General features: G+C 40.5%; 1 protein-coding gene across 1 annotated transcript; it reads right to left on the reverse strand.

Moving 5' to 3' along the window:
• Positions 1-1,972: 1,972 nt before the first annotated feature.
• Positions 1,973-9,872, reverse strand: LOC120721581 (zinc finger protein OZF-like). The gene is made up of 2 exons (XM_040011997.1): positions 9,523-9,872; positions 1,973-3,468 (listed from the first exon to the last, which is right to left on the reverse strand). The coding sequence occupies exons 1-2, from the start codon at positions 9,686-9,688 to the stop codon at positions 2,525-2,527; spliced, it is 1,110 nt and encodes a 369-aa protein (XP_039867931.1). The 5' UTR covers positions 9,689-9,872; the 3' UTR covers positions 1,973-2,524.
• Positions 9,873-12,936: the final 3,064 nt, after the last annotated feature.

The raw sequence follows: 12,936 nt of genomic DNA on the forward strand, positions 1-12,936 counted from the left end.
CGCACAAGGTTAGAGGTTTAAATTTAAAAAACTGTACTTTTGAGTTAAAATATATATTTATAATTTTAATAAATGACAAATTAAAAATGCATGAACATTTTTTTGTATCGAAAAAATATCGAACCGTGACACCAAAGTATCGAACCGAACCGAACCGTGAATTTTGTGTATCGTTGCACCCCTAATATATATATATATATATATATATATATATATATATATGCACACACACATACATATATATGTATATATATATATATATATATATACATATATATATATATACATATACATATATATATATACATATATATATATATTGGGTGAATGTGCAGTAGTAGCAGCAAGCAGGTGAATTCTGTACATTAATATGAATAGACATCTGACTATTTTACAGGATAGACAATATAAACATGTTTAAAATTAAAGGAATTTGAAATGTACATTGTTCCTTGGTTTAGTGTCTGGAAGAGAGTCCTGTCTCAGTCAATTATAGATGATGTGAGATGATGTGAGCGGGCGGGTGTGTGTGTTTAGGGCACGGATGGCTTGGGGATAGAAGCTCCTCTTGAGTCTCTCTGTCCTTGCCCGGAAGATGCGGAACCTTCTACCAGATTGCAGAAGTTGGAACAGTTTGTTGCCAGGATGGGACGGGTCCTTCAGTATCTGCGCTGCTCTAGTCCGGCATCTCCTGGTGTAAGTGTCCTGAAGCGGGGGGAGAGCAATCCTGCAGCAGCGTTCTGCTGTACGGATCACTCTCTGGAGCTTTTTGGTCCTTCACAGGTCAGGGATAAAGTTATTGAGAAATTTAAAGCAGGCTTAGGCTACAAAAAGATTGCCCAAGCCTTGAACATCTCACGGAGCACTGTTCAAGCGATCATTCAGAAATGGAAGGAGTATGGCACAACTGCAAACCTACCAAGACAAGGACGTCCACCTAAATTCACAGGCCGAACAAGGAGAGCGCTGATCAGAAATGCAGCCAAGAGGCCCATGGTGACTCTGAAGTCCCGTTTGCAGTTTGCCACAAGCCATGTGGGGGACACAGCAAACATGTGGAAGAAAGTGCTCTGGTCAAAAGAGACCAAAATGGAACTTTTTGGCCAAAATGCAAAACGCTATGTGTGGCGGAAAACTAACACTGCACATCACTCTGAACACACCATCCCCACTGTCAAATATGGTGGTGGCAGCATCATGCTCTGGGGGTGCTTCTCTTCAGCAGGGACAGGGAAGCTGGTCAGAGTTGATGGTAAGATGGATGGAGCCTAATAGAGGGCAATCTTGGAAGAAAACCTCTTGGAGTCTGCAAAAGACTTGAGACTGGGGCGGAGGTTCACCTTCCAGCAGGACAACAACCCTAAACATAAAGCCAGGGCAACAATGGAATGGTTTAAAACAAAACATATCCATGTGTTAGAATGGCCCAGTCAAAGTCCAGATCTAAATCCAATCCAGAATCTGTGGCAAGATCTGAAAACTGCTGTTCACAAACGCTGTCCATCTAATCTGACTGAGCTGGAACTGTTTTGCAAAGAAGAATGGGCAAGGATTTCAGTCTCTAGATGTGCAAAGCTGGTAGAGACAAACCCTAAAAGACTGGCAGCTGTAATTGCAGCAAAAGGTGGTTCTACAAAGTATTGACTCAGGGGGCTGAATAATTACACACACCCCACTTTTCAGTTATTTATTTGTAAAAAATGTTTGGAATCATGTATGATTTTCATTCCACTTCTCACGTGTACACCACTTTGTATTAGTCTTTCACGTGGAATTCCAATAAAACTGATTCATGTTTGTGGCTGTAATGTGACAAAATGTGGGAAAGTTCAAGGGGGCCGAATACTTTTGCAAGCCACTGTATATATATATATATATATATATATATATATATATATATATATATATACTGTATATATATATATATATACACACACACATATACACACACACACACACACACACGCATACAGAAATATTTATAAAGTGTGTTAGAATGATTATTTTATTTGTTCCTGAAAGCCTGGAATAAAACATAATTATTACATAATAGAAGCATAAAACATTACAGTTGTTTTGTTTGTAAAGTCAACAGCAGTCACCAAGTACTCTAAAAGTGCAAACTGGAACACTGAAACATGTTGGCTGCAGCTGCACGGCACAACTTTTGCTTTAAAAGTGAATGTTTTCCATTTCTGGTTTGGTCCTCTAGCGACCAAAGTAACTAAGTTATTTTTAGTGCAGCACCATGCATCTCTTTGCCACCAATTTTATTTGGCAACAGCCAGCAACCACTTGCAAACCTTTCAGGGATATGCATTTTCGCTTACTGACCAGCGGTGGTTGGTAGAGGTCACTGCTGGTCTCTGGACTCGTGCAACTGAAGCATTACCAAATCACCTACAGTATTACAACTTTCTTCATGTCTTCTTCCACAATAGCACAAAGAAACTTTTCAGTATGACATTTGTGTTTCATCTTTTTCATTTAAGAAAAATATAAAAGAGCAAGTAATTTCTGAAGTCTAGATATTCTTTCCTGTGTGAGTGTTCATATGAATAATTAGATGGGAGCGTCGGATGAATCTTTTCCCACAAGCCGTGCAACTGTACGGCCTCTCGCCTGAGTGAGTCTTCATGTGGCGAGTCAGATTCGAGTGGGCACTGAATTTAATATGGCACAGGGTGCAACCGTAGGGTTTCTCACCTGTGTGAATTACCATGTGCTTGATAAGGTCGGCTTTCTCTCTAAATTTTTTACCACAGTCGTTACAGCTGTGAGGCTTCTCTCCTGTGTGGATACGCATGTGGGCGTTCATGTTTCCCACCTGAGTGAATCCCTTGCCGCAGACGCTACACGTGTGCGGCTTCTGTCCAGAGTGTGAGTTCATGTGAGTCTGTAAATATGAGCGCTGAATGAAGCTTTTGCCACACACGCTGCAACTGTGGGGTTTCTCTCCCCTGTGCGTTTTCATGTGACGAGTCAGAATGGATTTATTCCTGAAATTCTTGCTGCAAACGCTGCAGGTGTAAGGTTTTTCTATTGTTTCGCCAGATTTCTCTACTCTCTTACTGTTTACACCCAAGTGACGTTTTACACTGTCTTGCTGTTCATCATCACTTATTTCACTCGATGGACACTCGCTGGTCGGCTCTGATGCGCCACAGCTTTGTTTAACAGTTCGAGCTGAGCAGCTGGGCGAGTGATCTTCCTCACCATTCCTGACAGTCTGGCCCAGATTTTCTGAATGCTTCCCATCCTCACCTCTCTCCACATAAACTATATTAAACATGGCGTCTTTGGTGTCAGCCTCCTCCTGCTTTTCACACACTGGAGCCGACCACAGTTCTACCTCCTGTTCTTCTTTAATCCGGGGCTCTCGGTCATCCTCACACAGGTCTGTCTTCTTCTCAGGGTGATCCTGCTCAGAGCAAGCACCATCTTCCTGGACGGAGAACTGCAGAGGGACTAGACAACATCATATATCAGAAAATGGATTTAGGTTTTCACCTTATCAAGCAGAAAGCTCTACAATACAAAGCTCAGATTTTTAATTTTTAAATTATGACGTGTAGTCTGCTGTTGAAAAAGACATCTTACTACTTCTTTTGCATAAAACAATAACAGATGCACTGGAACTTATTCTCTTGATGATTTCTTGTTTTTGATATGAAAGCAAAGACTCTGCTTTATTATGAAGCTCGGATAAAACAAAAATACCGTAAATAAACTTTCAAATGCAGTGATATCAAAACTGCAATTAGGTTTTTATTTTACAGTGTTAGAACTGCAGGTTTCTGGGTCACGTTTCATTGTTTTGGATGCAGTAGTGAAGATGAAAGGTGGAAACAGGTCCTTGTGTTTCACTGGAAGTTTTCTCTATCTGAGGCTTCCTGAACCAAACAGATTACATTGTTCTTTGCAAAATGTTTATTGGGAAATCATTTCAATTCTTCCATATTTCACTATTTATTTATTGTCAATATAAGTATACAACATACATACCAGCTAAACAGCTTAAGTAAAAGAGCACAAAAATATGTTAAATGTGAATGAAAAAGCTTTGAACCACCAGGACTCAGAGTCTGGCTGACTAGCAAAGCTGAGAAACTGAGAATGTGGTGCTTGATCAGCAGAGAGGTGAAAAACTGAACAATCACTTCAGAGAGCGCACAAAGCTGTGGTTTAGATTTGAGACTGTGGCACCTGACCTAAGAGTCAACTACTTCCAAAAAAAGTTCTGCGTTTTTATTATAATACATGTCCTGATTTTCCTAAATCCTGCCTGTGACATATGCCCTCCATACAATAATAATAAAAAAAGAACAAAACTAACACTGAAACTAAAAAATCTAAACTAAAACTGAACATTTTTAAACTATTAAAAATGAAACTTCTGGAAACTGACTTAAAAAACCTCAAAATTAGAATAAAAATTACAACTAATTAGAAAATACAGGACTGTAATAACTCTGGTGGTTGGAACGGTTTCTGCACTGATGATGATGATGAATGTGATGATGTATCTGGCTGTTGTGGTGTAGAGTGAGATAAGTCACTGGTTGGTTCCTTGGACTCTGGGGCTAACTACATAATGACGAAGCTTACGTCACTGGGGCTGGAGTTTACTCGCAGGGGTGGAAAGTATAATCCCTGTGAGAAACTGCTCCTCTGCACCAAAGGGGTGGACCCACAACACACTGGAAAGATTAGGTTTTTTGGCTTTCATGGGGATGCCTCTGTATCCCTACATAACAGTCAGAGGCTGTGGCTGGAGAGATTAGGGTGTGGGCGCCTGGGCTTAGACTGCTAGCACTGCTGGCCCTCTAAAGTCTGAAAAACTCATGACTCTTCTGCCTGAACCATCAGCAGCCACTGTGTCTCTTCAACAGATCCTCAGAATAATACACCACACCACACCGAGAAGCAGTTTAAAAAGCCTCACCGGTTCCAAACAGAGGAAGATGCCAAGCTGGCTGCACTCAGGGAAGCAGTGGGGCATAAGAGGAGAATGATGAAAAAGAAGCTGGAGGCTCTGAGCAGGGAGACGCAGGTCTTTCACACAGTCAGAGCCACAGAGAAGGAGCTGAGACTTGAAGATGACTCTTTCCTAAACAGCTATGGGGCTCTGTCCCGATTTCAGAAACTGTCTCCAACCTCAGCTGACATCTTAAGTTAGAGACAATTGAAGCTGGGAACTTTTGTGTCCCCACCATGTTGATTTTTTTGGAGCCAGGCATGAAACTATTTAGAGTAGAAAGCAGAGTACTAAGTTAACAACTAACGCAAAGCATAGTTGGTTAGCAAGCTGAATCCATAAAATGTATGGATGCAATACAAAGACACTAAAGTCTGCTTTTCAGCACTAAATTAAAGACCATTAAACATTGTTGACAGCCTTTACCTCACAGCAGGATATATATAATTCCAAAAAAAATGCTGCAAAAGGCACGATCAGCATAAACACAATCACAGGTTTGGTTCAGGTCTGTTTGCACACCTGTCACTCCTCCATTTTAGCCTCCATAATATCTAAATAGTAGGGGTGCAACGATACTCGTATCGATATTGAACCGTTCGATACAGTGCTTTCGGTTCGGTACGCATATGTATCGAACAATACAACAGTTGTAATTTATTTTATCAATTTTCCTTCTGACGATGCTGTCTGTGTTGAGTGCTCAGTGAATCTGCGTTCGACTACTCCGCCTAGGTTGCACTGTCGAGCGCAGATCCACTGAGCATTCAACACAGACAGCATCGTCAGAAGGAAGAGCGCAGGGCAAGCTAGCGAGACAGAAGTTAAGCTCTCCTTGCAACATGGCAAATTGAACCTCCCCCACCCTCATTCAGATCTGGCGTTTGGAATTATTTTGGTTTTCATGTGACGTATGACCCTGAAGGTAAGCGCGTCATGGACTAAAGTAAAACAGTATGTTGGATGTGCCACGCAATGCTCAATTACATGGGTGGGAACTAGTGTGTTAGCGCAGTTAGCTCGTTAACGTGTTGGCCGTCTAGCCCCACGCACGGGGCGATCAGGGGTAGCTCGTTAACGGAGATTTGCCGTGTTGTGGCGTTAAGGTCATTTCAACGAGATTAACGCTGACAGCACTAGTGGGAACACAACGAATATGACTGCACATTTACGCCGACATCATCCTAGTTCAAAGACAAGTGGAAGCAGTCAAAAACAACAAGCATGCATGCTACAAACTTTACCTGAGTCATTTAGACAGCCGTTAGTTATGAAGCGCCTTGAGGCGACTTTTGTTGTGATTTGGCGCTATATAAATAAAATTGAATTGAATTGAAGTTAGCACATGATTCTCCTTATGGGGACCTGATATGTTTAATATTGTGGCGAGCTCAGACAAGGAGGAGACGGAGGTGTCGTTTGGTCTTGCTTCCCGTGAGCTAGCCAGGGAGCACAGCCGTTTATTGACATCTGCAGAAGAACACTGCCGCTAGCTAACTGCTCAGCGCGGCAACCGCACAGCAACAACAACAACAACACACAGGGTGCCCTCTGACCCCGGAAGGACACACCGTCGCAGCGAGAGGGCGTCACCCGTCACTATGGCAACATAAACAAAACATAACTGTACAAACAGAACCCCGAACAGCCCTGACCCGCTACAATATGCTGCTGAGAATATAGCCCAGAAGAAGCGTATAGTATAGCTTTTATTTTGGAAAGAGCCATTTCTCTGTAATAAACTCTCTTTTCCAAAGATGAGTGATTCCTCAATCGGATACAGGGCTTGCAAAATCGCTAGCACGACGTCCCAGGGCTAGCGATTTTTCCAGTCGGGCTACCAAAATCTATCTCTGCCCTGCCCGTTGGCCTATTGTAGGAAGGAAAAATATATGTCAATGCTTTTGCATTCTTTCGGAAATGTAGCTGGGTAATTATGTCATTGGCATCGGTGAGCCACTGTCAATATGTGACATATTGAAATCGCGTTTGAATTTGCGCTTGTTTTTTGCTTTCACTTTGCAATCGCGCGAACTGTGTATAGAGAGCGACAGCACTGATTGGTGAGTGATGATAATTTGCGCACCAATTCCTCTGACACCGTCTTATCAATCATTAGCTTACTATGCAAACATGACAAGTGAAATCTCCCGCAGCAAGCTTAAACATATGAGAGGTTGATCGCGCAGAGAATCACTGACCGTTATGTGTGTGTGTGTGTAAAAGCAGCAGGATATATATTTTAGTTCTGCCGAGCCAAATAAGACAGGTCAGGGTGAAGAAGTGACAGCCAAAGAAAAGCTTACCACAAAACGGAAAAGTTATGACAAATCAGACTATAAGGCAAAAAGAAAGTGCAGCTTTATGGTTTCATGGACAAAAGAATTTCTGTGGCTGCAATATGACGAGCTATATAACCGGGGCTGCACATAAGTGGTCCGCAGGTGTGCATTCGCTGTCAAAAAACAAACAAACAAAAAAAAAAAAACGCGCACAAGATATGAAGTTGCAACGCGTGTTTGCATACATAAGATTTTCTGGAGGAGAACAGACATTTGTTTAAAACTCTTAAAGATGTCGAAGAAGCTCCTTTAAGCAATTACTTTGGTGTTCCCCCACCTCCAAAGAAATGTCAGAAGGAGTCCGAACCACAAAAGAAGCGCGTATTCTCGGAAAAGTGGTTGCAGGAGGTGAGCTGGCTTTAAACAAATGATGAACGCACAGAGATGTGGTGCGGAATGTGCCGTGAAAATCCCACTCTAGCGGACAAAAACAGTGCTTTTTATATGGACGCAAATGCGCATTGCAACTTCTTATCTGGTGCGCGTCTTTTATTTTGACAGCGAATGAGCACATGCGGACCACTTATGTGCACCCGTGTAAATAACATAATGTTCTGCCGGGTGTGTTGTTGGTTTTCTCTCGATTTCTGAGTCGACAAGCGCCTTTGTTACTGGGACCAGTCATTTTAAGAAAGGCCCCCATTAGAACCCATGAGAAATGCAAGAAATGCATTATTGCTCAGTCTGCAATATCTTTCCCAGAACAAACACCAATTGGAAATAACATACTAAAAATAAACCTGAAAAATCTGTTTAGAACAGCGTACTATGTTGCAAAGAGTGAACTACCACTGGCAAAATTTAGCAGTCTTTGCAAACTTCAAAAAGCAAATGGCCTAGATCTTGGTTCCACTTGTCTCTTACCCGTGACTTCAGTGGAAATTTCAAATTCAGGATCTGACACAGACTGATTCATGTCCTACACAGTTCTTACAAGTTCATAGAAATTTCTGTTCAATTAGAACCAAGTATTTGAGTTGATGATTGTAATTTTTATACAATGTTGTAATTTGTTTTTCAACAATTTTTTGATTAATGTTTTGTTTCCTTTACAATATTATACTTTAATGTATAATATTGTAAAGGAAACAAAACAGGAAACAAAACATCAATCAAAAAATTGCTCTCTTTTTTATTTGGGCTACTTACATTTATTTTGGGCTACCAAAAACTGAAGAGTCCCTGTCCGAAGGGCTACCAGGGATTTTGAAATTTTGAGAGCCCTGAGATATATTTATTTTTTAAATTACTTTTGTTTCAGCAACATTAAATTTAAAAACTGTACTTTTGAGTTAAAATATATATTTATAATTTTAATAAATGACAAATTAAAAAGGCATGAACATTTTTTTTGTATCGAAAAAATATCGAACTGTGACACCAAAGTATCGAACCGAACCGAACCATGAATTTTGTGTATCGTTGAACCCCTACTAAATAGATGAGTTATCAAAAATCCATGACAGTAGTGAATGTTCTGAAGGGGTAAACTGGCTATAGAGACCAAATCCTTTACCTGTGCTAGGATATAAAGATGCTATAAATAGCCTACTGTTGGTACAGTGGATTTTGTCTTTAGATTATTAAGATACTCTGTTGTTGATGTGGCACTTTAATTGACAGGTGAGCCCAGCTGTAAAGATGCAGATACATAAACCAGGCTTAAAACAGTCAAATTCCTTTTTGATACTGAGGTTTGAAACTATAATATGACCAGATATTACTCTGTACAGTCACTATTTGTTTAATTAATGAACCAATGAGCACTATAGGAAAAAGAGTGGCTACTAATCAGCTGTCTCCAAGCACCGAACACTATTGTGAAGCATATTCTGGACTTGGAACAGGTTCATTTCATAATAATATCTTTAAAAATGAAAAAAAGAAAAAGCTTATTTTTTCATTTTTCCATTCTTTAAGCTAGCTACCACACAAATTATTTTAAACAAGGAAGCCGAGAGATGAAAAGCGCTGAAATTTAAACCTAAATCTTGGTTAAGATATGCAGGAAATCCACTTGTGGTTCATTTTTATTCATTTGACAGCCATTTTGCATCCCCCTCCCTCTTTCAGGGATGCAAAATGGCGCTATTTGCTGGCTTCTGTAAACTGTTTACTAGATGTTTCCTAAGACTGAACACTGGCTGAGCTTAACAGATGCTACAAAGTGTCCATGCAGCTTCAGGGTTGTCCTGCCGTTACCTTTCCACCCGGCCAGGCTTCGCCGTTGTTGCTCGACCTCCTGCTTTGAACAGAGCACTTCCTTCTCATAGTCTCTTATAGCTTCTTCAAAGAGGTTGAATATTTCCTCGGCAGCCGCCTGCAGTCGTTCATTGACCACAGCTCTTAGTTTCTCTGTTTTGAACATTTCCGCGGGCGATAAGAGTCCTCTAGTCTGTTTTTGGACGAGCTCAGGGGTGAAAGGCTGCTTTTGGGTTGCCAGATATCGCGAGAAAACCAAGAACTGTCAACATTAAAATGACTTTCTGAACATAAGTGTAACCACATCCACGTGATCACTCACAATCGTCGTATCTTTTCGTAATTTGCAAATCACAAATATACCATAAAATTAACTGTGTGTTTTATTGTATAGGACTGTATTATACTATAAAACAATGTTCATGAAACGGACAAACAAAAGTTTAAATCATGCAATACGAACTTCCAAGGACATAAATATGCTGAAGTTGCCCAGTGAAGCTGTCTGCAGCAAATACAAATGGCACGCTGTAAAAGCGAATTCACGTTTATAGAAGGACATGGCAACAAAGGATTGCCGAGGCACACTGTAATAGGATCATATTTCCATGATAGAGCTTTAGTGCCACCTACTGGTCAAGAAAGAAAGAAATGACGTACATGTTTGTATTGATCACCTATTTCAGTGCTGTTTGATTTCAGGCTGCCTACATATCAGAGGTCTCTAATTATCCCCCTGCCCATCAAGAGGAAAGTTAAAAAGAAAGAGAGAAAGTTCTTTTTGCTGTTCTTTTAGGGGTTGCAAGGTCAGATCACCTTCCTTAATCTCACCCGACCCCTGTCGTCTCAACCCTCTGCGTGTTCTCCTTCCCTTACATCCATAAATCTTCTCTGCGATCTTCCTATTTTCCTCCTGGCTGGCAGCTCCATGCTCAGCCAGGATATATCCAATATATCCATTATCCATTCTCTGCACTTGCTCAAACCATCTCAGCTAAAGTTTCCCTTTGATTTACTCTTTTCCATCCTGGTCAGTCCCAGTGAAAAGCTCTTCTTAACATCTCATCACAGCTTCCCGTCTCTTCGTCAATGCCGCAGTCTCTAGACCACACAGCTCTCACTCCCATCTTCTAAAACTTCACTTTCACTCTTGCTGTTGTCATGTCCAGTGCTCTATTTTGGCATCTTTAAAATGCTTCACCTAAGGCCTTTGAATGCTGTCACGATCAAGCCAACAAAACTGGGGCAGCTGCGGCTCAGGTGGTACAGTGGGCTGCCTACTGATTGGATGATTTGTGGATCAACTGACTCCTCCGGTTGGCACGCTGAATATCTTCCAGCAAGATACTGAATCCCAGGTTGCTCCCAAAGCATCCATGTAAGTGCGGGTGCAAATGTTGGAAAGCACTTAGGTATAGATAAAAGTGCTGAATGAATATGTACGATTACATGAATGAGATCTGCAGTAGCAACTGAGTAGAAAGCTGCTACATAAGCATCAGTCTTGCTCAAATCACTAACCAATGTTTGTATGCTTTTCTCTGTAGGTACATCTCTACACCCTGCATACCCAGGATTATCTCCTGAATTAAAACTCGTAAATATCCTGTTTTAGAGTGATTACATATTCAAAAAAGACATGAAAAGTTTAATTTCCCTCCCTTATTACTTCAATTAGGTTTAATTTCTTTTTCAAATCAAAAATCTCCATTAAATCCAAAGAGTTCTCAAACTTTTTTCCCCCCAGCTGGTTAATTTTGCCCTGCCCTAGTAATTAACCAGATTTCCTCTTGCAGTTGTCCACCATGAGATGGCAGCAGATATCCAAATAAAGCTCCCAGTCAGCAACACACACAAAGCAACAGATGGTTTACCTTGGGCAACGTTGTAGCCACAAACGGCTGATTTATCGCATTTATTCAGAGAGCATAAGTTGAGAAACACTGTTTTGTTAGATCTTATCTTCCATTTGTCTTCATTTCTCCTGCAAACGAAAATAAATCTGTATCATTTTACCCCAATCTTTAATCACTGTATGTACTTTTATTCTAAACCATACAACTGCCTTATCCTCCAAAAAACAAGAATACGATTTCTTTAAAATATACGTTACAGACTTTTTTCATTTGTAATCAAGGATCTTTATTTCACAATAATTCCTATTCTATATTGTATATCATATGTTTCCTGTTTCTCTCCCCATTGTGTCCCTAAGCTGCCAAACCTTTTTAAAATGCCAGAAATACCACTACTATATATCGTCTGTTTAGACTTGAGGCTTAAAACACACAATGTCAGCACGCTCAGACAATAACATACCAGTGGGGGGCCACACACAGCAGAGCAGAGACCAGGCACCATCTAAATTTTATGTGCCAGAGCTCAGCCTGCAAAGACTGCACACTTCGATCTACCCAAGCCAGATGCCAATGTGACATTAAAATGCATTTTTAAGCCACAGTTCTAGCACCAAGTCTGAGTGGTCAGATATCAGACAGAACTGGAATTTACAAGTCCTCATTCGTCTTTTAAAACCCGTGTGGGGTTGTAAACATATCAAGGACATACAGTCCTTTTGTCCCATGTGTTTACACTGTAATAAAACTTAACCACTTACAAAAGGGCTCTTTAGAAATAACACACAAAACAAAGATCATATTTCAGTGTTTCTTTCATTTCTATCTCATCAGCTCATCGTCCTGGAAACTCACCTCTCACAAAAAGTAGTATAAGAGCATCAAGCATGATTCAGTGATCTCTGAATACAGTTTCTACTTCAGGCAATCCTGAACCAGGCACAGATGGTGTGACATCTTTGTTTAATTTATTTATTTCAGCTTAGTTCAGGAGTTCATGTCACAGTTCCTTCAATTATTCTTCGATTATTCTATACAGCAGCTGTAGTTTTCAGGAAAAGTTATCCAGGTGTTTTGAAGGACAACTTATAATTCCATCAGTTTTGACAAGATTTCCAGCACCACTGACTCACAGAGCTTTCGTTGTGTTTTACAGATGACTCTAGAGAGTCGCTGTTGTATCCCTCTCCTGACTTCCTCCATACAAATTGCCTATTATGTATGGGCAACTCACTGGTTTATCCCTTTAGTTAGGTCAGTGTTAAATGGCTTAAACAAAAAGAAAATCCTCTGACAATGATCCGGTACAAGTACAGTGGAGAAAATGAGTGAAAAAGCAGCCAATGTCCAAAGAAAAATCTCTTAAAGACCTCAGAAAGCCTGGAGAACTATTGCTCAAGACCACTTTATTAAACATACAAGAAATATAAAGAACTGAGAAATGGCTCAAGACTTCTTTACAGTATTGTCTCTAAAAGTGCAACACAGTTGTAGTGTTTAGTAAGAAACTGTGATTATTTTTTAAAATATTAGGTTGTCACATTACCGTATACGAAAA

Source organism: Simochromis diagramma, unplaced genomic scaffold (assembly GCF_900408965.1).
Source record: "Simochromis diagramma unplaced genomic scaffold, fSimDia1.1 OVJJ01000603.1, whole genome shotgun sequence".
In the NCBI taxonomy this organism is placed as follows: Eukaryota; Metazoa; Chordata; class Actinopteri; order Cichliformes; family Cichlidae; genus Simochromis; species Simochromis diagramma.

What these genes read in the sequence shown, in the direction of transcription:
- LOC120721581 (XM_040011997.1), bottom strand. Translation starts at nt 9,688, where the DNA reads ATGTTCAAAACAGAGAAACTAAGAGCTGTGGTCAATGAACGACTGCAG. An exon ending in AAGCCTGGCCGGGTGGAAAG is followed by an intron (nt 3,469 to 9,522) that starts GTAACGGCAGGA and finishes GATGTTGTCTAG; the next exon opens with TCCCTCTGCAGTTCTCCGTC.